This window comes from Diceros bicornis, chromosome 3 (genome assembly GCF_020826845.1).
Source record: "Diceros bicornis minor isolate mBicDic1 chromosome 3, mDicBic1.mat.cur, whole genome shotgun sequence".
Taxonomy (NCBI): Eukaryota; Metazoa; Chordata; class Mammalia; order Perissodactyla; family Rhinocerotidae; genus Diceros; species Diceros bicornis.
This window is the reverse complement of record NC_080742.1, coordinates 89,662,197-89,690,182: the sequence shown is the minus strand read 5'-3', so window position 1 is coordinate 89,690,182 and position 27,986 is coordinate 89,662,197. Positions and strand designations below refer to the sequence as shown.

Sequence of the window (27,986 nt, the reverse complement as noted above, 5' to 3'; positions counted from 1 at the left end):
GTACACCTGAAATTTTTACAATGTTGTAAACCAATGTTACTGCAATAAACAAAAAATTAAAAAAGAAAAAAAAAGGATCAATGGATATTCTTTGCCTTGAAGTCATATGTTCCTTGAAGTTGTCAGGAAAGAGGTCATGATAATCAAATATGGTACATGACCTTCCCTGCCCTGCTAATCTGCACCTAAAAAAGGAAAGCAAGATGAGGGGACAGCCCTAGAGTGGGCGACCACAAGTGTTGAGGAACAGACGTGAGTGTGATTCCTTGTTCTGCCAGTTATGAAATGTGAGACCCGGGAAAGTTACTTCTCCTCACATATATAAACGGGGAAAATAATACTTATTTTTCATGATTTCTGTGAGCATAAAACACATCACATACAGAAGCAGCAGGTAGAACGTCTGGGAAAGGCCTGTCTGATACATGAGGGCCTGAGTCTGTCTGGCTGGCAGCTGCCACCCTCGCTGTCACTTCCTGAGCTGGGGCGGGAATGTTTTTGTGCTGGAGGCTGCTGATCATGCGGGGCTGTGCCGAGCTGCTGGCACAGAGATACAGGGCCGAGTCTGTCAGCTCCAAGATGCTCACGTTCAGCTCAGAGCTTCGGTCATGGAACTGTCGCCCTGAGAATTGAACCCGGATGGCTCCTTTTTCTCTCTCTTCCCCATTGTAGTACTGAAGGAGGAACTTGGGGCCCTGGCCCAGGGTCTGTTGGTACCAGTACACAGAGAGATGTGTAGAGATAGGGGAACATCTCATTGTCACTTGCTGTCTTGTTGCTTTGATCAGGTGTCTTAGTGTTTGGGTGACTCTAGAATCTGCTGGGCCTGTTGGGGAGGAGACAGAAAGTGGCTGGGGGCAGAGCACAGGGGAAGCCTCCTGCTGCAGCCATCACTGGCAGGCTGGTATTTTAGGCATGGCAAAAGCAAAGGATAGGCTTTCACACTGTGCCCAGGACTCACCTGCTTCCAGGAGACAAAGAGCCACGCAGCAGAGAAGCCTAGAGCCCATGGCAGCATCAGGAACCCAAGACATCTCCTAGCTCAGGGGCAGAGTCTCCTGGGGTGAGTGGTCTACAGTTCTGACCTCCCGTTTCCCTGACAGGAGCATTCGCCTGTGATGTCACTGCTCTGACATCATTGCTCTGTTGTTACTCTCTCAGCTGACCACCCTCAGCCCACTGTCCTCCTTGGCAAGACCCTGGGTCTGCCGCACTAGGCGCCATTCATGTCCTGCATAGCCCCTCAACAAAGGATGGGTGTGAATTGAGTGCCTTTCTCATAGCCCACAACATACCTGATGTCCCTCTGCCTGGCCCTACCTGACACCGATTACCCAGCCCTTGCCGCCCCCACCCCTTCACCCTCCACTTCCTGTGCAGGCTCAGGAGGTGGCCTCCTTGGTGCCCACTGAGGTTCAAGGCGGGTCTCCACTTCCCTGGGCAGTGAGAGCCTGTTAGCTCCATGTGTTCCGGACCAGTGAACTCAGTGAACTCAAACCCCCTCCCTGAGGCAGACATGTACCAGAATTCCCTTAACTGTCCTCTCCTGGGCCACTCTCACCCTCCCAGGGGGCCTTGCAGTAAGTACTGTGAGTCCACAGTGCCACCAACTGGCTGAAGGTTCACAGTCTCATGGATTCCCACCTTCTGTCTAAATCGGGAATAGAAATTCCTCCCAACCCCCATCCATGCAGCCCTCAAACCCTACCCCCCCCCCGCACCCATACTACTGCTTCCCAGCCTGGTTGATTTAGGGGTGATCTCATATCCGTCCTTACTCTTTGGAGGCAAAAGAGTGTCTGAACCGAGATTTTGATGAAGGAGGAAATAATTGCTGCACCATTGCAATTAGTATGCTAAAATGGAAGAAACAAGCCAAAATAATACAGGCCATAAAAATAAACAGTCTGATGATATCAAGTTGATCCAGCCTGGAAACACTATATTCCATAGCTCCTCCTGATTAATCAGATCCATATATCCAGATTTTGTATTTAAATTAATTATCACCAAATTTTAGATAGTACATTTTATAAAGAGGGTTTATATATTTTACATATTTATTTATGAACTTATAAATTCATGAAATAAACAACCCTGTAGCCGTAGTTAAGGTCGATCCAGTTGTGCCTGACATTTACTATCACCAACCAGAAGGACCTATTAGTTCCACTCAGTGACTCAATGCCTCTTAATAAATTCCACCCAGAGAGAAACTTTCTATTTTGTGTATCTTCACAAGGAAACACACACACACAATTATCCTTTAATTCACAAGGATTTCAAAGTTTTATTACCAAGCACAACAATTTTTCTTTATCAGTTTTACAGGTCAGTTCTGAGAAACACCCTTGATGATGGCAAGACATGTCTCTAAAGATGTGGTGGCCGGTGATGAAAATTCTTACAGGATCGTGAGACTGGATGAGTAGTACTGTAACACAATTTTCTCCATTCCAAAAGAACATTAGCATATTTCAGCTTTTGAAAAATTAGGATCCTTTACAGGACTGGTCATCAGTATTGGCTATGAAAACACAAATTGCTCAGAATATTGCAGAAGTTGTATGGAAAGCCAAGACATTCCACAATGAATACCCATTATAGCTCAGGTGAGAGGAGAATGTTGTGAAGGAAAAATAGTGAATAATGATGTTCCATGGCTCTATATCAGTGGGTATTAATTTATTTGTTTCACAATTGTCGGAGTATCAATTATATACCTGACTTTTCCAATGAAAGTAAAGGAAAGAGAGCAATATAGTTATGGAGGGAATTGTGTCCCCCAAAAATTCATGTGTGAAGTCCTAACCCACAATGTGATTGTATGTGAAGATTCGGCCTTTGGGATCGTAATTAAGGTTAAATGACATAATAGGGGTGGGACTCTAATCCCATAGGACTGGTGTCCTTATAAGAAGAGGAAGCAACACGGAGCTCTTTCTTTCTCTCCTTGTGAACACAGAGAGATTATATGAGGACACAGCCAGAAGGCACCTGTCTGCAAACCAGGAATAGAGTTTTCACCAGAAACTGACCCTATCACCTTGATATTGGACTTCTAGTCTCCAAAACCGTGAGAAAATAAATGTCTGTTGTTTAAGCCACATTGTCTGTGATATTTCGTTGTGATACTTGAGCAGACTAATCAATAGTATAGCCCTGTGGTATGTCAGGGTGAGAAGCAAAGAGGAAGGCACGTCTGAGCCAGTCCTTGAATAGTATCTGGCTGTGTTTGGGGTGAAGGGAAGGGTCTTCCAGGCCATGGGAACAGAAGAGCAGATGTAGAGGATTTAAAGGGCATCAGTGTTGTAGGAATGTGGTGAAGAGCTGTGTGGTCACAGAGCAGACACATCCCGAGACGGCCAAGAAGCGAGGCTCTGAAGGTGACTGAACCTGGGTGGTGAAGTGTCAGAGCTGCTCCAGGGAAGCAGAATTGATCTGGGGGAAATTGGAGAGCCTCTGACTGTTACAGTCAGGGAAGGCGTGCCCTCGTCTGTGTTTGGGAGGCACTTGACTGTGCCCGAGGAGGGAGGATTGGGGTGAGGAGTCAAGAAGGGAGGAGTGAGCATCAACTCCAGGGTTCTCACCAACATCTCAGCATCTGCGTGGTGATGTCCTCAGCTGGGAGCGGCCGCCGGCTGACGCTGGTGCTCTAAGGCCTTGCTGTATGTTGTCTGGGTATTGAAGACTTCGGGAGGAGGGGAGAAAAGAGCTCATGTTACAAATAACATAGTTTGTTGTTGTTTTTTTAATTATCTTGCAGCTCTATTTCTATTTTCAACCATCTTTAATTATATTTTCCCTCCTAGACTTTCCCCAAATCTGTTTCTTCTTCCTAAATTGTATAAAGCTAATCCCTGTGATTCTATCTTCTAGGCTACAAGTTTATCAAACAATTTTGATCCCCCCAAAAAACTCTCCCTCATAAAAAAAGACAGTGCCAGCTGTTAAATTACAAAATCTCCCTCTACCCTGTAGCCTAGAGGGCCAGGCAAGGAAGGTGATTTTGGAGTGAGCCTCTTTCTGCAGCACCATCCTCTGAACAGATCTTCTTGTCCTCTGCTGTCTCATGTCCCTGGGTGGCAGAGGAGCCCAAGGTTGCACTTTCCAGGGCCCTGAGTCATTTCTCTTTCCCACTGCAGACCCAAGGTTCTCACAGTTCTGTCAGCTCTGAGGTTGCTCCGCGTTGGGGCAGGGAGCTTTGTGCACAGAACGTTGGTGACTCTGCAGGGCTGTGCCACGCTGCTGGCACAGAGATACAGGGCCGAGTCCGCCAGCTCCAAGATGCTCACGTTCAGCTCAGAGCTGTAGTTACTAAACTGTTGCCCTGAGAATCGATCCGAGATGTTTCCTTTACCATTCTCTTCCCCCTCGTAATACTGAAAGAGGAACTGTGGGCTCTGGTCGAGGGTCTGTTGGTACCAAAATACACAAGCGTGCCCAGAACTAGGGGAACATCTCATTGTCACTTGCTGTCTTCTTGCTTTAATCAGGTGTCTTGGTGTTTGGGTGACTCCAGAATCCACTGGGCCTGTGAGGGAAGAAGACAGGGGTTGAAGAAGGAACACGGGAGGGAGGCTGATGGTGCCTTGGATTCAGGTGCTGTCAGGCTTAAGATGGAGATGTCCCACCTGTACCAAGGACGTACCTGCTCCCAGGAGACAAAGTGCCACACAGCATAGGAGCCTGGAGCCCATGGCAGGTGGAGCAGAACTGGGTTGGTATCTCCCTGCTTAGAATTCTGGTCCCCCAAGAGATGAAGTTCTGGGGATCCATTCTCTGATTGGAAGTTAGATTGTGATGTCATGGCTCTGATGTCATTGTCTCTGCTGGTTACCATGAGCCTGGCGTCCTTTGCTAGGTCCCTAGCTCAGCTTATCCAGGAACCCTGCTTTGTCCTGCAAAGCTTCTTGCATGCAGGTGGGGCTGGACTGGGCTGGTCTAGTCTAGGCTGGGTTTAGGCAGCATGCCCATCCCCACAGCTCCTTTGCTTTTCCTTTGAGGCAGGTGTCCCCACCTGTCCCTACCTGAGACAGGCAGGCTGCCTCCTCCCAGCTCTACACTCTTCACTTTCCCTCGCAAAATCAGAGAGAATTTCTCATCATTGCATAGCTGAAGTTCATGGCTCCCGGTCAGGGCAGCACATCTGGGAATTAGTGTCTATACTATTAAGCCTTCTAGGGGATCAAAATACCAAACAAGGATGTTTCTTAACCCTCCTGGTCCCAGAAACTTTTGGAGCTCGGCAGTTCCACAGCGCCCCCACGTGGCCTATGGGGCGGTAACTGAGATTTTATCCTTGCTGTGATGCAGGAGTCCTGAGATGTGTTTAAATTAGGAACTATTGCACCGGTGCCTGTTGCACCGTTGTTTTGTTTTATTTCCTAGAGGGACAAAACACACACACACGCAGAACCCCAGCCCTACTGACTTGGGATTTTTCATTGTAAGAGGAAAAAAAGGTGGTCATAGAGGAAATATTTTGTCTTTGAGAAGATTCTGATGATGAAGGAGATGGCGTAAACCTGGCCCAGGTGAGGTGAGGGTGCTGAAGGAACCCTGCAGAGGTTACACAGAGACAGCCTGTCTCTATTCCTGCAGATGGTCTCCCAAGATTATTGGATGATTACAATTAACTGAAGTTGCTTTTTCTTTGATGACCCCAGACAGCTTGCTCAAGGCAGACTTCAGTCAAGGCTCTGTGAAAGGAGCCCCCTAATCAGCTTACCCCCAAATAAAGAAAATAATACTCACTGCTCCCAGACTGCTGGAGAGTTTGTTTCTTTCTCTTGTATCCTTTCTCTTTAGAAATCCTCTGTTTGCCTCTGTTCATTGATCATAATATAATGCCTTTTCCCCGTATGTAAATAAACACGTGTGTAGATCGATGATTATATTTCTCTAAGTTTTTCTTTAACACCCAAGTAGGAAATAAAATAGTCTAACCCTCTACACTGGAGAGGCCAGTCTGGATTAACGTAGGATAACAAAATAAACAGAAGGACTTGGGAAAATAAAATCTGAGAAGGACTCAATTCCAGAACCAGCATCTTCCATTTGCTGCTTCTGACTAGTTTACTTCCAATCTAAATTTGTTTAAATGTTTACATTTGACTTAATTGTTATTAAATTTTAAATAGTGCATTATATAGAGTAGATATAGATATTCTAATGTAATCTATTTCTTGACTTTCAAATTCCAAAGGCAGCAACCCCATCAGATTCCACTGAGAAGGGATTCCCTGACCCAGCTGCATCTGACATTGACGGTCACTCATTGTGCCAATGAGCTCTGGTCAGTGACCAGCACTTCTTAGAAGATGCTGCCCAGAGACGAAAATTCCACCCTTAGTGAATCTCCATGGATATAAACTAGATGAAATTATCTCAAGTCCAGATGGCAATGTTCTGTAACTGAGTACTTTTTTATGAATTTTCTGTATACCTAACTCATTAAAATCTTTTATAATAGCAGCTGATGTGTCTAATGGCGTTTCTGATGGTAGATAAGGAGAAGTTTCTACATAAAATCATAGAAACGTAAACTATCATAATAAATCACACCAAGGAAAGTATATTTCTCTGCTTTAAGAGGAATATCTGGCATTTTTTTAATTCAATTAGATAAATTTGTTGGATTGCCCATCATTCCTTTTCTATAAAAAAATTAACAGAATATCTAAGATCGCTTCAGAGATGCCCGGGACCCCATGATAAATAGCCAGTATATTTCAGGCAAGAGGACCCCAGCTGATATTATAAAGATGTGTAAGATATGAGAGCACTGGCTTCTGGATCTCTCTAAAATTTCAAACTAGCATCATTTGTTAGCTTCTTCCCCAGGGCAGCCTGATAGGGCAAGAAGCAAATATGAATACTAGAGACTAACCAAAAACCATGACAGTCTTCTAGAAAGACTGAAGCTATTTAGGGCTGGAATATGAGTAAGATGAATGGTGAGCTCAAGACTGCAGTGAGAAAACAAGGTAGTGGAAATCCTTTAAGCTTTGCTCTTGCTGACTCCTCTGCCTAGAGACAATTTATCTGCATTTTTATGACACTAATCAGTAGCAGAGGAAATGACATCACTAAAGGACTCCAAAAGAAAGATAACCAAATGGACAATATATATCCCCAGAAAGTGCATTATTGAACCAGATGAACCAAGAATTTGAAACGTGCGTGCTAAATATACTAGGTGAAGATATGCAATATAAACAAGAAATTATAAGATATCTAACCCATAAAAATGTATAGGGTCAATGTGCTGGAGATCTTCACAGTAGCATCCCTAGCATATTTTACATCTGCATCTCCTAGTGTTTCATTATGGGGAAGAATGTTCACGTTATCTGATTCTCTTAAGAGAAGCCAATGCTTCATGTAAACGTTGAGTTTTTGTCCAATAAGAACTAATATATATTATTATTTTCCTAAAATAATGACTCCTATCATCAGGGGATTTTTTTTCCCGTTTTCATAAAATCAAGATTTCAGCTAATGAATTTAGAATCCAGATAAGATCTGTGAACCTCTGTCTGCTTTAAACACTGGGTGAAATTTCCTAGAGCTTATAATTTCCCAAACGTATAAAATCCCAAAAGCTTTCCAGAGATTTCTGATCATTCCTATGGACGTTGGTATTCTCCTGGTATTCTCAAACCCTGTGACATCACCTAGCCATAAAGCTAGGACTTTCTTTGATTTCCTCAAAATATTATGCACATCAAGTATTAGCGAGTTTGGTAGAGTCTGATGAAGATTTGGGGACTGCTGCAAAGGAATATATGATGCAGACCACAGTTTGTCACCATTTCCCTCCCATCCTTGGTCATTATACCCCCTCACAAGACTTCCCAGAATCTCAAATTCTTCTACCTGTATTATCTAGAACAATGTCCTTGGGGTTAACCTTCCATATCCAGCCCCTAGTTTAAAATATTCCCATCAATAATACTTTCCTCTCTAAGAAATTGGATGCAAGCTATTAAGACACTAAACCTTACTTTTTCTGCATTCAAAATTACAGTTAACCAATTCTTCTTTCTTGAGTGGAACTCATCTTTATTCAAGGATTATCTTTTCTAAATTTTACTTTAAATTGTTCTTTAATTTTATTATAATGACAAAATATATATAACACAAAACTCACCATTTTTAAGTCTACAATATAGTGGCATTGACTACATTCATATTGTTGTGCTACCATTGCCACTCTCTCTCTCCAGAACTTTTTCATCTTCCCAAACTGAAACTCTGTATCTATTAAACACTAATTCCCCATTCTCTCCCCTGCCCCAATCCCTGGTAGCTACCATTCTGTTTTCTGTCTGTATGAATTTGACCACTCTAGATACCTCATCTAAGTGGAATCATACAATATTTGTCCTTTAGGGTCTGGCTTATTTCACTTACTATAATGTCTTCAGGGTTCATCCATATTGTAGCATGTGTCAGAATTTGATTCCTTTTTAAGGTTGAATAATATGCCATTATATATATGTGTGTACATATCAATTTTCTTTATTCATTTATCTGTTGATTGGATGGGTTGTTTCCACCTTTTGGCTACTGTAAATAATGCTGCTATGAACATCGGTGTGCTAATATCTGTTCAAATCCCTGCTTTCACTTCTTTTCAGTGTATATCCAGAAGTGGAATTGCTGGATTATATGATAATTCTATGGTTAATTTTTTGAGGGATTGATACATCATTTTCCACAGTGGCTCCACTATTTTATATTCCTATCAGCAATGCAAAAGTGTTCCGATATCTCCACAGCCTCGCCAATACTTGCTATTTTCTGTTTTTTTACTTCAATATTATCCATGCTAATGGGTATGATGCTGCTGAATTTTTGAAATTAATGGGAATATATAGTGAAGTTCTCTTTTATTTTACTGTTGTTGTTGTTTGTTTTAAGCATATTACTTTTTAAATCTCAAGTTAGCCAAAACATTGGTCTCCAAAATTTTGGCAAGTAGTTTTCATCTGTAAAATTCACTCACTGAGGAACCACTGTACTTGAAGACTAGACAATATTTCCCCTTGTCAGACTTGACATTAGAAAAGCAGAATTCTAGTCTTGGCATCACTAGAGTCTGTAAGGAAGGAAGAGGTGAGTAGGATTATGTCTTGGAGACAAGTGGCACCTGGAAAGTGGTTCCACAGAAGGTAAAGAGATCCAACTGAAATTCGACAAGGGATTCTTTTAAAATGAACACATAGACTATAAGTCTACATGAATTTGCAGGTAGTCAGTGGTCACCATGCTCTCATGGATGGTGAAGAAAGGGCACTTGAGAAAGGAAAAGTGAAAGATATCAAGTTTCTCCAACAAACTGTTTTATTTACAGGGTCTGACTTGGCATTGGAAAATGAAGACTATTATATCCTTCAATTATTAGAACACTTGTCTCTCCCTCTGTGTTGTGTGTATGTTATAAGCCCAATGGGAGCTTGCAATACTTGAGAAACAATGAGATTGTCTTACCCCCTTGACACAAGGATACCAACTAAGAACTTTAATGTGTACTCAGAAAATTTACTTATCAATCTCTTTAAGTCGACTCTTTGAGGGCCTAAATCATGATTCCTAAATGTCTTTTAAAATTACTTGTTATCCAATAAGTGATTAAAATATTTATCAAATGAGTGAATAGATTACACAGTACTAGTGATGGAAATCTCTCTAATTGGAATGTAGTGGGTGTAGTGTGGTGGGGAATATGATTAATTCCACTTTGTACATGCTGAGTTTGTGTGTGTCCATTGCTTATCCAGATGAAGATATCCACCTGGAAAGCTGATAGGAAGTTCTGGAACTCAAAGAGAAACCTGAACGGGAATTAGACCACTGAAAATCACTCTATGCGAATAAAGCCTGAGGAGGGTAAAACGCCATTCAAGCAAAACAATGGAAATGAAAAATGAAATGAATTGAATAGGAATCCCTAACGGAAACTCACATTTAAGTCCATCTAGAAGTAAAGGAGTCAGCAAAAGATGCTAAAAAGAGACAAGTTAGAGACATAAGAGCAGAACCAGAGCAAAATTTATTGTAGCTGGGGCAGACACTTGGTTTTTAAAATTAAAAGGAGATTAGCATGTTGATTTCCAGAAACTACTGTCCTAACCTCATGTGGAACATAAGTGGGAACCCAGGCGGGACCTGAAACAAGATTCCCAGGAGTAAGAGTTGACAATAGACAGAAGCTTGTGCCTAGACAAGGGGTGACCATAGCTATGTACCTGTTACTGCACAACAGTAGAAGGGTAAATTCCCCAACTCAGGGTGAAGGGTTAAGTTTAACTTGCTTAGCATCTACTAGAGGGGCATTTTCAGCTGTGGACGACTCTAAAGTAGAGAAGCAGTTTTTGTTCCTCCCCCAGCTCTCATGGATGCAGCATAGGTACTTGAGTCTCAGATCCAGGTCACACGTTAATGGCATCATTTCTCTTTTGGTGAACAGGTGTCTTAAGACCTAAGTGATATTAGCAATTGTGGAGTCTGAGAGAAGACCTAGAAGCTGGAGACAGAGGCCCAGAGAAGCTAGATGATATAGAGAAAAGAGAAAGATTTCTAGTTTCTCGAATCCTCTGTGCCCAGAACTCACCTGCTGCCAGATAGAAAGTGTCTCTGAGCATAGCAGTCTGGAGCCTGGGACAGGATTGGGCAGAGCTTTACAGGCCAGGATTCTGGTCTTATGATGTAGGGTATGTGAGATGCTATAATCCTCATGCAGAACTGCTGTTTCCACCTAATGCAAATAATAATATTAGTGATAATTTATTTTTTGGCCACGTTGGCAGGAAATATACTAGGCATCAGGTATTTTATGTATGTATCTTAATAAAATTTTGTCTCTGCTTTAAAACCCATCAGAGCATAATGATAGATCAAACAGAAATAGAAATATGACTTTAAAACTTTGAGAACCCTTGAACATTTTTAATGAATTATTCATTTTGGATGTGGAAGGAGGAGTTATATGGCACAACATACAAAAATTTCTTTACACCCTTTATCTCCTCCAGCTGCTCCCATCTCTCTTCCAAAAAAGTCTCCCCCAAAGTCTCACCACTCCCTGGAATGAATCTTCTCTCTTCTTTAGGCATCCCTTCTCTTCCTATTCACTCTCCTAGATTTCACTATGTCCAAGGAAGGCTTAAAGATCTACTTTGACTTTTGGAGTTGGAGAGGGTCATGTCAAAGGCTGTCTAAATTTGTACTTACTTGAGTATTCTCATGATACGGCATCTTCCTTCTCTCAGAGCAAGTCGTCTAAGATATCAGGATGGAAGCTACAAGTCTGTTATGATTTAGCCCAGAAGTAACACACTATCACTTTGGTTGTGTTCTGTGGATCTCAAAAACCAGTCCCGATTCACTGTGGGAAGGCACTCCACAAAGACATGAATACCAAGAGGCAAGGATCATTAGCCATATTGGAGGCTAGCCATCACTCGCATATATAATAACTTTACTATTTCCAGGAACATTTTTGTTTTTAAACAAAATATTTTGTTCCTTAAAAAAAGAACTTTTTAAAGAGGATATTATCAATCTAATTTTTTAAATTAGGAAAATCAGTATCAAAAGGACTTGGAGCAGGAGATCTAATACGAGGAAGATATATCTTAGTAAGAAGGCGATGAGGGGGAAAAGAAAGGAGAGAGAAGCAGAAATCGAGGTCTGTGGGAAGACTCTAAGTAGACGCCATGGTCTATTTTACACATAAATCACCATTATCATTTTGCAGGGAGTAAAATTCCGGGAATTCTCTTCAAGGACCAGAGATATTATTGGAATATCAACAGAGAGGAGGTAGAAGGGGGAAAATGGAGTCAGTCCAGTCAAATTGATAGAGACGTGTTCAGCCATTCTCAGTTGATTTCTACTCAGACTGAGGTCCTCAGTGCTCTGGATTGCTCACTCTCAATCTAAATATTTTCACTGTGGGGAGTGGGGGCAGCTGGGAAGGTCTTCTGTGCTTCCTTTTGGTTAGTGAAGGGGCTTCATGAGGGAGGGGCCACCTTGATCTTTCTGAGCTGAGTGACTGTGACCGTGCAGTCCCATGGAATCACAAACTGACACAGAAGTACAGACACGTCTGGATGGTGTTGGTTGACTCCACAGTCAAGGGGGAAATTCTCCATCTCTTTTTGAAACACAAGCCCTTCAAGCACATCTCCTTTGACTATGAGTTCAGCACTACTTGACTAATGGAGCAGCCTAAGCCCAGTCTTGGGTCTTGTAGATACCAGTACATAGTAAAATGGTTCATTTTCTAAGAACATTCAAAGATCAGCTTCTTTTCCGTCTCTATGATAAGGATCTTGGTATCTGTTTGACTTGAGCATCCATGGGTTCTGTTAGAGAAGGATGTGTAAGCTAAGATAGAGATAAGGAAGCAAACAGTTGTCCAAATGGAGAAAATGTCAAGGATCTGGATTTGGAAAGTCCATTATCAGGAGTTTCTCTTCTGTTTCCTGGACTCACCTGCTCCCAAGAGACAAAGCCCACAAAACAGAGAAGACTGGGACCCATGGCAGATGAGGGAGTGATACGAAATCCCCCACCCCAAGGCTCTGGTCTTTTTAGGTAAGAGCTGGCACTCTGAGCCTCTTCAGTAGTCAACAGCCAGGTCTTTCTGGGATGTCAATACTCCAGCAGGTTCTCCAAGCCCAGAATCCCCTCTTATTTGACTCCAAATCAATCATTCTCCCTTTCTTTATTTTTTCTAAGATAGGGCCATGATCTATGGATTTGGGGAATAGGCTCACACCCTATGTTCTCTGATCTTCCTTTGAGGTTATTATTACACTTGCCCCTGGGTATCTAGTATGTTCCTTCGAACTCCCTCACTGTCTACTTTTCTTTCCAGTTCTGAGGGTCTTCCCACTCCTTACTGAGAGCTACACAGTGTTCTTGCAGTGGCTCAAAGGTCAGTGATCAGTCTGCCTGCTGTAATGACAAAGCCTTTCTAACTCCCTCTGCCTATAACCCACAGCTCTTTCTGCTCCTCCCCACAGCCTATTGTCTCCCAGTGGAACCACAGTGCCTCCTCTTAATTAACTGGAAGTGTTTACATTGTCAACTGGGTCGGGAAGGTTTCCAGTGATTTCCTGGGAGTCTTATCCTCGTCTGCCTGGAGCCCTCCATGTTTCCTGTGTGGTGTTTCCCAGCTGAGTGTAGTACATTCCCAATTTCTTTGAATGACCATATTGACTTCCCTTCCTCTCATTCTACCTTTTTTCCAGCACAAACAACTGAAGCAACTGGAACTCACATTGCTGGTGAGAAGGCGAAATGGTATCACCACTTAGGAAAACAGAGTGGCCACGTTTTCTAAAGTAAAATAAGTACTTACCATACAACCCAGCAATCCCACTCCTGGGTATTTACCCAAGAGAAATATAAGTGGATGTTCACACAAGAGTCTTGTACCTGAATGCTCTTATTGCAGCTTTATTTATAACAGCTAAAATCTAGAAACAACCTAAGTGTCCATCAACATGTGAGTGGATATTCAAATTGTGGTAGGGTCATGCAACAAAAAAAATACATAGAATAAATAGGAATGAATTACTAATACACATAACCATAAGGGTGAACAACAAAAGCTGTATGTTAACTTTCAGATGCTGGTCATAACAAAGTGTATAATTCTATTTATATGAGAGTCAAGAACAAGCAAATCTAATCTCTTATAATAGATATTAGAACAGTGGTTACCTTGAGGGGTGGGGATTGACTAGAAGGGAACATAACACACAAGGGGTGATGACATGTTCTACATCTTGATTAGAGCGGTGCTCCTTGAGCGCATCCATGTGACAAAATGCATATAATTAACTTTTAATATTTTGATTTTCACTGCCTGTAATAAAAAATGTAATCCACTATCCAGAATCAAGAACCATTAATGTTTTATAACATTGTTCCAAACAGGGTTCTTTCTAAAATTACTTGTGAAATATACATATTATCAGATGTTCACAGAGCTCCCTACACCGTAGTCACAAAAGAAGCTCACATATTCATGGATATCCAAAATGTGCTCATTCTGAGCCCTGACACCTCAGCACTACCAGGACATCCAGCCTGGCCCCAGGGCTTGATTCCCTATGTGATTCTAGGAAGCCCCGGGATGTTTATTGCTCCTGAAGCACCTCCTGCCTTAGGCTGAACCCCGCAGGGATCCACTCATGAATGTCACCATCTGCCTGTTGCCTCAGACACTTGCCTTTCTTCCCAGCTGCCTGGGAAACTGGCCTCTTCTGCTGCTTCCAGGGGTAGGATTGGGAAGACAGGGGAACGCTTAACACCATATACTGTCCCCAGTACCCTGTTCTCTGCATATGTAACCATCAGTGCAAGGCTCTGCCTGTGTGCTCAGTCAGCCCTTAATGGTTCCTCCAGGCAGACGGGATGATGATCTTTCACTCAGGGCCACTCTGTCAGGGAAATCCCCCTGCAAAACTTCATGAGCCGCTGTTGCCACAGCTCTTAGCAGCCATTTCTCTCATCCCCTACAGCTGTTTTCCCCAAGACTGAAGCTTCTTCCTGCTCAGGACTCCCAGATGAATCCCATGTATGAGACACAGGTGGAGTAAACACATGTTCCGCTTTTTGTTTGTTGTCCCAGTGTAATTATTATCAGCACCCTTCACTCCCCAAGGTGTCCCACTTTGAATGATAAATCATATGGTCTCCCTAAAAATACAAGAATATACACCTCCTCCTATTTTTGCATGTTTTCTCTATGGTGATTCTGTCTTAGTGGCCCCAGCACACCCTTTCTAGAGGAGTTGGCGATTTCATGGCATGAAGGAGAGTTCTTGGACTCAGGTAGGCTGATCCTTGCATCATACATGATTCTGTGATTCATTCTTCCTCTGAGACCCACGGGGTCCCTGCGGTGCACTAACCCTGTTTTCCATGTCCTGGGGTAAGGTATCTTCTGTCTAAAGAATGAATGAATGAATAAATAGGTGTATAACCAATATATGTTCAACTAGCCTACGACACCAATACCAATTTATTTTTCCAATTGAATACTTGAGGTTTACCTGCCTTATTACAGAAGTTCCCCCTTATCCATGGGACGTAGGTTCCAAGAACCCCAGTGGATGTCTGAAACCGCGGATAGTACCCAACCCTATGTTGAACTCGATACTGCAACAATATGATAACCCAGATGGCTATTAGGTGGCTAATGGGCAGTAGCCTATACAGCATGGACACACTGGACAAAGGGATGAATCATATTCTGGGCAAGATAGAGGGAAATGGCCCTGGTTTCATCACACTACTCAAAACAGTGACAATTTAAACCTTATGAATTGTTTATTTCTGGAATTTTCCATTGGATATTTTTGGACTGCAGTTGATCGTGGGTAAGTGAAACTGTGGAAAGCAAAACCATGGATAAGGGGGACTATTGAAGTAGGAAATCTTGTATCTCCCTTGCGAAGCAGTCCCTAACCATCTCTCCAGCCACCTGTTCAAGAGCCCTAAGGTCTCACCTTCTGAGAAGTCAGTCCTGTTTCCACACATTGTGCTGAGATTGAACAGTTCACTCCTTGCTGCCATGTGATGCTCTGTGGGCATCTGCTCTGGCCCAATCTGTCCTGCTGTGGTCACCCTCTTCTTGGCCTGCATCTCTGTTGGCATTACAGCTGCACTCCAAGAGCATCAGCTCACTCTCACATGAGCAACAATTGTTCCCCAAAGAATATCTTTGTCCTGGATAACAGAATCCTGAGGTGTTCCTGCCTCTGCCATCTACTATTCCAGAATATTCCTTTCCCAAGCTCTGGTGTTGAGTTTCCTCACCTTCTGAAAAGTTCCCTGTTGAAGATCCTGAGTATCCTCATGCCTGTCCCTCCTCTCCTCTCCAGTAAGCCAGTCTCCAGTCAAAGATGGAAGGCATATTTTGCTAAATAGAAAATAACAAAAATAGAGACCAGAAGAGGATACAAAGTTCCTCTCTAGGCTCCCCTGGTCACTCATTGGCTACATTTGTTCCATCCTTGGTGTCCACAGCCACATTCTGTAGTTCCTGAGAACCTTTCCCGAATACCACAGGCCCAGATATCCCTGTGCAATATTTCCTATTCCGAAAATTAAAGTTAAACTTCAAACTCTGCTACTGGGAAGAGCTGCAGCCAAAACCACACAACTCTCACCCCTCTCAGGCACGCAAGGGCTGCTGAGAGCCTGGGGAGAGCAGAGAAGCAGAGAAGTTTGTGCAAAAGTAAGAAGCACCTTTGCAATGCTGTGGCTAAGCTGCAGGCACAGAGGTACACTGCTGAGTCTCCCAGCTGTGCAGGCTGGATCTTCAGAGTGAAGTACGATCCCTCAGGCATCTCAGCTGAGAATCGATCTTTCAAAAAGTCTGCCTTCTCTGAAGGAAACTTGTTATGGATGGAAATCAGAAACTCCACTACCTTTTCCGGGGTCTGTCGCTACCAAGGGAAGTACAAATGACTAGAAATGGGGTCACACTTCAGAGCTACACCCTGACCCATCTCTGTGAAATAGTGGTTAGGAGTGTGGCTGACTCCAGGTTCCATTGTGTCCTGTGGGAGGAGACAGAGGCCAGAAGATAATGGGGCAATGTTTAGAACTGGCCTTAGGTAAAGGGAACAAGATGAGAATTCCCCAAGCACTCCCAGGACTCCCCGACTCCCAGGAGACCAAAGATCACCAGCAGAAGAGCCTGCTGTCCACGGCAGGGTCGGGGCTGGGCTGAGCATCTCCCAGTGGGGCATCTGGTCCTTAGCAGTCCAAGGGAGGAGACTCTGTGGCTCACAGTCTCAGGCAGCATCCACAGACCCAGGAGCACCCCCACAGGAGAGAGTTCGAAGCCTTAGTGCCCATGTAGAAACATGATGCCCCCAGGTTCAGGCCCCCATGTTTCTTAGAGCATGCAGGCCCACAGGCCCTGAGTGAAATACTACATCCCCAAGAGGGACCCTTGGAGAAAACGGGCTTCAGGACAGGTAGTCTTTGTATGAAGACTTGAACAGACAGCAGGACACACTCCCCTTTCTAAACACCAATTCAGAGTCACAATCCAGAGGTATTGACTCTGTGATTAATAGTTTTGAGCCTCATGATTTAAACATTGGGAATAAAGAGACCAATGGAAAAACGAAAATAACCGTACAAGTGTCAGAGTAGAGACAAAATCCAGTGAGGAGCTGAGACCTGAATCCTAAAAGGACATTTCAGTGCAAAGGAAGGACAGTGGATGAGAAAGTAAGTACCGAACCCCGTCTGCGCTGGCTTTGAACCATTGGGAGCAGGGACCTGTTGGCTGCCTGTGGGGTTCAGAGCAAGTGTCTGTAGATTTGGAGCTTTGATCAGGGCTAGGGCTCAGGGTCTAGCCTTAAGTGGAAAAGAGAGAAGTCAGAGAACAGACAAGCCAGATTAAGGAATAATAACTTTGGTGAAGGTAGAGAGACACATATTTCTCAAACCTGTTTCCTACAGGCTGGGTCTCCTACTGGCCTTTGCAGCTGGCTCCAGCCCATGGATGCTTGCCTGGAAGTCCCTCCTCTGATCCCTCAAAATTCAGTGCTGTCTGACCATGGGTGGTAACAGTTGTAACAGCAGGGGCTCCTAGGTTCCTAAAAAGAAAAGCTCAGAGACTGTGGGACCTGGAGAGTCCCAGGCAGCACACCTCCTCACAGGGCTGTGTTCTTGTCCCCTAGTCCTCTGTAGGGTGTGACTTGTGGGGGAACAGGTTTTTGTTTAGAGGATCCTGTGAAACCTTAAATCAAATGATCCACTTTACAGCAGGCTTGTTTATTTCATGATAAAAAAGCCATTAAAAAAATCCTAGACCCAGATGTGTTTATCTTTAAAACAGTTAACAGGGCAAAGTCACACTCCGGTAAAAGAAAACTCACATTCTAAAGATGTGAACAGAAGAGAGAGTTGCCACATCTGTTGAGTTGGCAGCTGTATCGTAGTTTGAAATGTGTTAGGAGTCTCCATTCTCCTGGAGGCCCCTCTACGTGGGAGAGGAGGGAGCCTGTCTGTCAGTGAAGACTCACCCCAGGACACAGGGCTCTGCTCAGCCTTTGGGGTCTGCTGGTGTGTGCAGAACCTAGGACCAGTACAGGAGCAATGTGGGAAGACATAGAGTTCAGCAAAGATGGTCCTTAGTACAAAGTGCTGCTCTGAAATGTCAGGAAGCCGTCACTTGTCACTGACTGTTGTCAGCAACGATCCAAGGGCATCAGACTCTGATGATAAGGCAGGATGTGAAGACCTGAAGAATTAGGATTAAAGAAACAGATGAAAAAGAATCAAGCCTGAAAGTGTGATATCTCAAGTGGAAGAGAAGCCATTGAAGAGCTGGGACCCTGAAGGAACAGAGAGAGTGAACCAGAGAACAGTGACACAAACCAGGTGAGGGGATTATCGTCCTCAATGGGAGCAACAGACAGAGCACTCGATGAGGGGAGGAGGTGTTTTGAAAAAGATCTGAGAGTGTTTGGAGCTGGGATCAGGGCTGAGGTCCAGGGTCTAACTTGGAGAGAAGGAGAAGTCAGAGAAAGGTACCTACTGGAAGGAGGATTGTAGGACTGCTGTGGCCAGAGTGTAAAGTGTCTCATGGAAGATTTCCCAGAGGCACGAGCCAATTGCAGGAAACTTGGAAGAACATGTCTTTCAGCTGCAGGGACAGACTTCTTAAGAGAAAGCCAGGCCAGAGTCTGTGGGCATCTTGGCGTGGAAATGAGCATTGCCATACCCAGTGAAATGACAGCAGTATTATGGTCAAAGATTTCTATCTAGGGCCCTTTAGGAAATGTTGAACTGAGCCTTGGTTGCCCCCACAGCTTCTTGGCTGCACCCAGGAGATTTGTGCACAGGGAAAAGGTGACTCTGCATGGCTGTGTCTTTGCTGCTGGCACAGAAATACACGGGGGAGTCTTCTGGCTCCAGGGTGTCCACGTGAAGGTAGAAGAGGGAACTGTCTGGACATTCAGGTAAGAAGAGATTTGGAACAGTCTTGTTGTCAACAAGTTTCTTATAGTCGTAGACAAACATGAGTTCCAGTGGCTTCTCCTAGCTCTGTTTATACCAATACATAGAATTATGTCCCAGATGATGTTCACATTTTAGAGACTTCTTATTTCTTATTCCCATGACAAGGTATTTTGGTGTCTGAGTAATTCCAGTGTCCATGGGGACTGTTCGGGGAAAGGGACACAAGTCAGACAAAGCACAGAAGGAAGAATGTTTCTGTAACCACAGAAAAATACCTTGAAGTCCAAGGGCCGCCCATTTGAACTCAAGACTCACCTGGTCCCAGGAGACAGAGGGCCACACAGCAGAGCAGCCTGAAACCCATGGTGGAGTCAGGGCTGTGGTGGCCTGTCTGATTAGGTCGCCCTGGACAGCAGGGCTAAGCTCTGGTCTCCTTGGCCTTGATTGGTGGTTTTGCCTGTGACATTGTTGTCCTGACAGTTTCCTCAGCCCCAGGGACTATTTCTTCCTCCCCTTTTCACATCTTATACAGATTCTGATAGAAGGTGGACTTGAATGACTGGGAAGGGATATCCCTCTGACAACAGTTCTGTTGCTATTAGCTGTCCTCTTCATTATATTAGTTCTCTCTCTATCCCCCTCCCTTCCAATACTCTTTCTTAGTGACAGACCATTTCCCTTTCAAGCCTTCTCCTTCCTCCTCTGCTCAGTCACACAGGACAACATCAATCAACACACTGTTTCCCTCAGGGTCTAAGCTCCCTGGAGCCCCTGTGCCAAGTTGCTGGAGGGAGAAGACTGGATGGTTGTGGTCCCAGTCTGGACCAGTGCCCATCATTAGAAATGCACAACTGTGATACCAGACATGAGCCAGCCACTGGGAAGGGTGCTGAGGGGACCACACAAGGGATAAGCCATCCTCTGCCCCTGAAGTTGAGGGTATGGGGTATCAGTATGGACTGATAGCAAACAAGTTGCTGAAAAAGGACAACATGGTAAAAAAGAAAATTCAACTGTGTAAATTTTAAGAACTTTATTGGCTTTATTCAATCCAGTCTAGCATAGAAAAAGGGGCTCTGAGGAGCTGTACAAAATGAAAGAAGTTCATAAGCAAAAGCTAGCAGGAACAAGGAAGTTACACTAGCAAAATGCAGGTTGGTTTAGCAAGGTAAATTTCCTTTAGGGGACACAGGGGTGTATCAGGCAGATTACCTCACTAGTGCTGATCTGGTGATTCTCTATTAACTGGTTTTAGATTCCATTTCTAGGACAGCCAAAACTGTAATCCAGTCTTGGTTTGGTGACATAAGGCTTAGCAGAAGTGACTCTATTTTGGGCCTATTGTCTTGTTTTTTAACAAACAGAAACCATCTGATACAAGACAAAGGGAAATCAATTTGAAATGATTTTAGTTTACCATCTTTGAGATGCCTACAGCTGATGCTCCCAACTAATATAAAGATGGAGCCCCAGTGCCCTCACTTCCTTCCTCTCCCATGTCTCACTCACTCCCAACCCCCTCCTCTCCTCCTAGCTTCAAAGGTTTCAGTAGAGCCACAGCTCCTCCTTGTGGTCAAAGCAGCACATCTCCCAGATTGCAGGCCTCTTACCAGCCCAAGGTCAGCAATCCAGACCTATCCCTCAGTCCACAGACTGGGGGCAGCAGTGATGGGCATGAAACTCTAGGGAAGTGTGAAGAGGAAAGAAGCATCTGAATCAACATGCAGAGTTGGCCACAAACCACTTGTCCACACACCTAGGACATTCAACTTTTGCTCAACAGAGATTGGTATGTCTGGATTCTTAGTCAGGAGCAAAACAGACGTTATCACAGCCCCTGTGGAGCTAATAAGCCAGCTTGATTTGTTCAACAAATTGTCGGTAAGCCACAGCTCAGAGCAACCATAAAATGTCAACATGTTCAGCCACAGAATTCTCTAGTGGTGGGGCAATTAACCTAGTCACAGACGATGCTAGAGAATAAAATGTGTCCTATATGAAGTTTAAGAAATGTATTTAGTATTTCAGTATTTAAAAGACGTCATATAGGTGACACTATTTCCTCAACTGTTACAGCAGGAGAACTGACATGAAATGATCACCAAAGCCCTGTCCATTTCTAAATTGTTAGAAACCAAACCAGGCCCCTCACTTCTACAGAGGGCTTTCCAATTTGGGACCAGCTAGGATGACCTACCATGAATCATTTCTGCTTCACTATGTAAACTACCTGTTTATGCTTGTTTGCTCATTTAGTTATTGGAATTGCATCTGTTTTCTCAAAACATACTGTTATGCCACTATTGATCTTTCATTCTAGAAAACTAGGAGATATTAATAAACACAAAAATGAAATGATCAATGATTTTTACCATTTATGTAGTGTTATACTAGATATTTAATAACAAATTGGAATTACAAAAATCTATATAAACCTGTGCCTGGGGTAAGGAGGGCAGTTACCTATGCTTTAAGTCAAGAGTTGATAATGAAAATTTTTTTTTATCCCAGGGACATGTTGGGTCAGGAGGAAAATATGCTTTTAGTGTAATAAATTTTATCATATTTTCAATATGGCCCATAAAACAAAAAATGTAAAGGTATATGGGTTAGAATTTAAGCAAAGGGGTTGGATGTTCTCCCCCTGAACAGGTTTCATATGTGTTGGACATTCAATCCACCACAGTTGGAGATATTCTATTCTTAGACAAGAACCTGAAAATAACCCTAGTAAAAGGCTAGCATTCTTACTATTAAAATTATTTTGACAGATATCCACTGGAGCCAGAGGAGACTCTGACTGGCCCTTCTACAATAAAACAGCCAAAATGTAAATAAATAAAATTTTATTGCATTGTTTGGCTCCCAATGAGTGAGCAAAATTCCAAGGACTACAAAAAACAACAGAACTTAAACTGAAACCTCAAACAATGAGTGAAAATGAAAGGCTTGGTTGCTCTCAGAACAATAGCAAACATAAGCATTTCCAGAAACAAGAGGTTGGAGAGAGGTGAGTTTAAGTTATCTGAACGAGAAATGTGCCTGAAAAAGGAAAATAATCTAAGGACAGTCTGATTTGCAAGAAGGAATAGTGAGGAAGTGGAAAGGTAAACATGTAAGTAAATTCATATAAACATTGTGTATATGACATAGTAATAGCAAATGTTGCTCGAAGGTAAATAGAAAAGACATAACTTGTTCCAAGAGAGCTGGGATTTGGGATATAGACTAGTGAAGAAGAAGCCCAAGAATACGTGTAAGGAAATTTTCTTTTTCCTTGGCCAATTCCTAATGCCTATGCACAGGGTAGGACTCCAGAAGGTGAGCAGAGAACAGGGTCTGGAAGGGTGAAGAGCTGAGCGGAGATTTCAGCAGACACTCGGCTGGAAGACACTGACAGTCAGACCCAGTTAGAGTGAGAGACACTGGAGATGGTGCTTTGATTCCCACTGACACCCCGAAAGGCTATACCCTAGTAACAATGACCACATGCTGGGGGGTCCCTAAGAGGGAGGGCACAACTGAAACAGATCCCAGCAAATCCGACATTCAAACCAGCTAGAATCAACTTCACACTCTTTAGAAGAACACGACAGAACCCAGAGCCTGTGCTCTACACCATCCACAGTGCCCCACATAGACCCTTTTCTAACCTTTCATGGAAAATACTTTAGTAGTATCCTAGTTGTAATCCCACCCAAAATCTATCACCCTCTGATCTAGACTGCTACCGGTGATATTGTAAAAAAAAATGGGAATTTGATGATGTTATCTCACTTAAGGTAGGACTGATGGCTAGCTACTGCCTAGAGATTTGCAAGCAAAGTCCCTTCCATGTGTCATAATATCCTCCCTCACCTGGCTACTGCCTGTTCTCCAGGAGGCTTCAAAGATGATCCTCAGTCAGAGTTGGGAAGAATCATCCTGGTCATCCTTCTTGAAGGCAGAGAGTCTACAATGCACATGTTCCCTTGACTGATGCTTCTCCCACATCCCCTCTTTCTAGTTTACCTGTCCCCATGGACTTTCGTGCTTCTATAAATAGTTTTCTATAAACAGTGAACTCATTGATAATCTGGATCTCTGTTTGGTCTTAAAATTTTTTTCTTCACCTCATCTTCCTTTATGCTTTTGCTCAACGAATATTTTCAGTGAATAGTGTGTTTTCGATCATAATGATAGGTACACTATGTACCAATATGTGCAGCTGAGAAAGGCAAGGAATGGCTTCTTCCATCAGTTAAGATCTTCAGTGCATGGGACAGAGCCCTTGCTTGTTTGTGGAGCCCCGAGTACTTTAGTGAATTTACCGTGAACCCCTGCTCCAGCTGATGAGTAGAATTCTGTAAGGCTTCCATATGCATAAAACTTAGAACTGCCCCACTGGGTGTACTGACAGGCTGTGCTATAGACTGAAACTCCAGTCAGGGGTGAACAGAGCCTTGGGGCCAGGTGAACACGTTGTCCCCATAGCTTCCAGGCTGGGCCAGGGGGTTTGTGCACAGGGAGGCAGTGACTTTGCAGGGCTGTGTCTTGGCTGCTGGCACAGAAATACACAGCAGAGTCACCAGGCTCCAGGGAGTCAACATGAAGGTTTAAATGAGCTTTGTCAGGAGATTCAGGGGAGAAACGACTTGGAACTGTTTCGTTTACAATGAGTTCCTTGTAATTGTAGGTAAACATGATCTTCAGCGATTGCTTGGAGTCCTGCTTATACCAGTACATAGCATCATGGCCTAGGTTTTGTTCACATTTTAGGGACATCTTGTTTCCCACCCACGTGACGAGGTATTTTGGAGTCTGGGAAACTGCTGTGTCCAAGGGTCCTGAGAAGGAAAGAAGCAGAATTCAGTCAAGTCCCAGGAGGTACCCTGTTGCTGGAGGTGTGATGAACAGGCTTAGAGACTCAAAGTGGGATTGTGCACCAGGGCCCAGGACTCACCTGCTCCCAGGAGGCAGAGGGCCACACAGCAGAGGAGCCTGGAGCCCATGTGGAGTCAGCGCCAGCCAGGCCAAGCCCTAGCCCAGGATTGTGGTCTTGGGTGGAAAGAAGACCAGGCTGCAGTGCTCCAGGGCCCTGACAGGTGCTTGGCCTGTGATGTCACAGCCTAGAAGGATTTCCCCATTGGCAGGCTCTCCTCTAATCTGCTGCTTTCTCCTCCTTTTTCATGGGTTGAACTTGTTCCTTTCAAAGACCTGTTTGGAATTTCTTGGTATGAGTTCAGTGATGTGGAAATATTGCCTCAAAGATGTTTCTCTGAGGGTCATTCTTGTGCCAGCAGCTACCTCCTTCTGCTTTCCCTCCCACAGGTTCTGGCCACCTCCCCCCATCCTCCCTTTGGGCTCCTCTCTCAGAGTCACTTCTCTGCATCTTCTGCTTCTCCTTCAGGATAATGCAGGGCAATCCCACATATATCCTGGCTCCCTTGAATGTGGTTTGTGCTCAGTGGCCCCCTGACCATTTCATTTGTAGGCAAAGGATTGCTGTGAGGTCGCCTCTGAGAACCAGCTGCAGACCATTTAAATTGCATGAACTGATGTTAGCTAGGAGCATGATGAGCCCCTGAGGGGATAAACTGCAGCCCTGCTCCCTGTGATGTTCTCCTGTGGGGATAGGAGGCTCCTAGGGAATATGAAGTCACATGTGACAGCAAAGAGGTTGTAGGGGTGAATCATAGCAAGGCCGTTGGGGAAAGTCTAAGTGGATGATTTTACTGCCCTTGAATTGTCTACAGGTCACCTTCCCTTTTGATACAAAATTTACAGCTCAATGCCTAGCCCAGGGTTTCTCAGCCTTCGCCCTATTGACATACAAGCCTGTATTATTGTCTACCTTTGGGGGGGCTGTAGGATGTTTAGCAGCATCCCTGCTCTCTATGCACTACATGCCAATAACATTCTCCGTCCCTAGTTGTGACAACCAAAAGTGTCTACAGACATTGGTGAATTGTCCCACTGAGAAACAAGGTTCCCTTTATTCCTTCAGGGAGTCCTTCCCCCTCCTCCACCAGCCTCAGGGTTTTGGTAGGGCCACAGCTCCTCCTGGTGGACAGAACAGGGCAGTTCTCAGATTTCAGTGCTCTTGTGTGCTGTGCCTCGGCCCATAGTAAATCCAAGTCAGCAAGGACCATGACTAACACTAGAGAGCCACATGTGTGTGCATTCCTGCACATGCATGCACACAGACACACACACACACACACACACAATGTGTGGCAACATCAACTGTCCACTACTGGTGAAAACCCTTCATAGAAAGCCCCAGGTGATTCGTTTTACTGAACACAGAACAAGCAATGGGGATGCAGTAGTGACAAAACAGAGACAATTACCTTCCTTCCTAGAACTTCTAGCATGCTTTATTGTTTGCAGTCACTGAGTGCAAAGCATGAGTAAGACAATATTCTCGCTCTCATGATGCTTATATTCTGATAGGAGCAAAAAAAAATTCACAGATTACCCTAGACCAGAAATATAAAATACATGATATATAAAGCTTAGGAATATAGTCAGTATTAACACAGTTAAACGCTGCCCTTTATAGGGCTTCCCATTTCCTCATCTATAAAACAGTGTGCTGAAATAAATAATTTCCAAGTCTCTGCCCGTTTTAAAATTGTGTGATCCTAACCAAGGGCACTCTTAGACTTTTACAGAGCTAGTGGGTTTTATGTATCCAGTGTCCCAAGTACCTACCTCATTGTACCACACAGCTTACATGGCAAGCTTTTCAAAGAAGGAAGGGAAGGAGGGAAGAAGGAAGGAAGTTGGGAAGGAGGAAGGAAGGATGAAGAGAGGAAGGAAGAAGGGAGGAAGAAGGGAAGAAAAGAAGGAAAGAAGGAAATAGTAAAAAACAAAACAGACATGAAGCTACATATAATAGTGATTATATTTGAGCCTATAAAGAATAACCACTTTTAAGAAGTATATTTCACATGAATTATTTACTTTATTGGTTATGCAAATGTTCTTGAAAAATCAGGGGCACATCATCCAGAGAGACTGAGATGAAACTGGTATGAAGACACTTGCCTCGCATGAGGTAATGTTGGTTCTGGCTGTTTTATATTTCTCACAGGAGAATTAGAAAACAAGATTTTTTCATTGTCTATCAAGAATTTTTCAAAGGATAGAAGGGAACAAAGAAATGGATTCTTCACACCTTCTTTTCTGACAGGTGGGGCTGAATTGGAGAAGGGGCAGCCTCTACAGAAGAACAGAGGCTGAGGCTGGGATGCCTGGGAAGCGCCAGAGGTCAGTTGCAGCAGGAAAGTAAAGGAGGGAAGAAAAATGCAGTAATTTTAGCATAAATATGACTTCACCCACAGAAACTTGGAGAGTCACAGGACCAGTGGGAGAAGCCTGGAGAAGAACTAGAACAAAGGGGAAACAGGCTGCATGATATGAGAATGTGTATTTTGGACATTGGTCATATTTTTGGCTGTCCAAGATTTAAACTCCTTCTTTTATTAGGACAATTACCCAAAGTTTGGGTATTAGTGGGAAAAGGCAGGTGTGTTGATATGTTCTAAAATGAAATTTTCCTCAAAGAAAACCTCCATCACTGCCTCTGCTTCGTGTGACTTCAGCAAGAACAGAAATCCGCCTAGCAGAGCTGCCTCCCTCCACCGGCTCCCTAGGAATTCAGCGCAGGGGAACCCAGGGTGTGTGCACTGGCAGAATGGGATGGAAGGAAAATCTCTTGTGCCCAATTCTGTCAATTTAGTTACCTGAGCACAGACTTCCATGAAGATCTCAGTTTCATCAGATTCTGTCTCTCTTCGCTGGTACTAGTGCATAAAATTGGTTTCTCAGGTCTGCGAGGCGACAAGGGCCATGATCTGCCTTCCATTCTGCTCAGCAGGCTGCTAGTCACTGGTGGCTCTGACTTTGGAAAAAAATCCCCTTTATTTCTGAAAAACATACAAAAGTCAACATTCACATCAACTCTTGCAATCATACGCCTGCAGGTGATCCATCAGCCATGGATGTTGCATGTGGAAATCTAGATCAAAACCAGGTGGGGCATTCTGCAACAGGTCATTTGTCCTCCAGCTTTACAAATGATCAGTTCATGCTCTTTGACCGTTTAGCTATTGAAGTCTCATCTGTCCACTTAAAATATTTGCATTTATTATTCATTTTATTATATGGATCCTAAATGTTTAATCTTTAAGTCATCTGAAAGTAACATAAAAAACACTAACAAAAAATTTAATACAATACCGTGATGCACAGGCATTATTTAAGTTCAAAAATGATTCTATGTCGCCTTATTTATGTTCTTAGGAAGAAGCTGTGGATGTTTTGTGGGGGTGGGAGTGGGGACAGTCTAGGGGACCCTGAATTCCCAAGCGCTTAGTTAAAGTTAGTCATGTAGAACATTCAATATTAAGCTTATACGTCTGTATTCCCGCATTTTCTGTTTGTAACTTCAACATATTTTGAAAGTGGTTCATAACACAGAAAGTTAAGAAATTTAGATTCGAGCATAGAGATGACTATTTTTAGTAGGTTCCTCTGATCCAGTCTAAGATGAACTACAAAATTAACCTTCACTGAGTGGCTAACAATTTTCATGGTAAACTCCTTGTCAAGCTAGACTTTCACTTCAAATCATATTGTAAAATATATTGATATTCTGAAGCTTCCTCCTGCTGCAGACAACCAGAACTTAAATAAAATGTAATTTTGCGGCATTCTTGGATTTCCAAGAAGCATAGAAAATTCCAAACTTTTTTTTTTTTATTTTCTAATTGTGAAACAGGAGCCTCTGGTGAAAACAAAATGAAAAGTCATGTTTCAGATCTGCATTCTGATGTCTGTCTTTTCTCTCTCTAGATGTTTTGATATCAAGTGTTTTTGTGACTGGACAATTCTAGCTTCCATGGGTCATTGGAGACAGAGATAAAATTTGGAGATAGAGTCCAGACAGAAGTCTGTTGCTGATATTTTCCTAGAATTCTTTCATC

At 43.5% G+C, this 27,986-nt stretch overlaps 1 pseudogene and 3 gene segments (V, D, J or C); all 4 read right to left on the bottom strand.

Annotated features, from left to right (window-relative positions):
* Positions 1-341: 341 nt before the first annotated feature.
* On the bottom strand, positions 342-1,010 carry LOC131400234 (T cell receptor beta variable 9-like). The segment is given in 2 exon segments: positions 342-826; positions 962-1,010. Coding segments are annotated over 2 exon segments (534 nt in total).
* Positions 1,011-4,070: 3,060 nt separating this feature from the next.
* LOC131400226 (T cell receptor beta variable 5-5-like) lies at positions 4,071-4,727 on the bottom strand. The segment is given in 2 exon segments: positions 4,071-4,534; positions 4,652-4,727. Coding segments are annotated over 2 exon segments (513 nt in total).
* A 14,098-nt stretch (positions 4,728-18,825) lies between these two features.
* On the bottom strand, positions 18,826-23,035 carry LOC131400220 (T cell receptor beta variable 4-2-like; annotated as a pseudogene).
* Positions 23,036-23,250: 215 nt separating this feature from the next.
* LOC131400213 (T cell receptor beta variable 3-1-like) lies at positions 23,251-24,239 on the bottom strand. The segment is given in 2 exon segments: positions 23,251-23,840; positions 23,957-24,239. Coding segments are annotated over 2 exon segments (639 nt in total).
* Between the last annotated feature and the right edge of the window lie 3,747 nt (positions 24,240-27,986).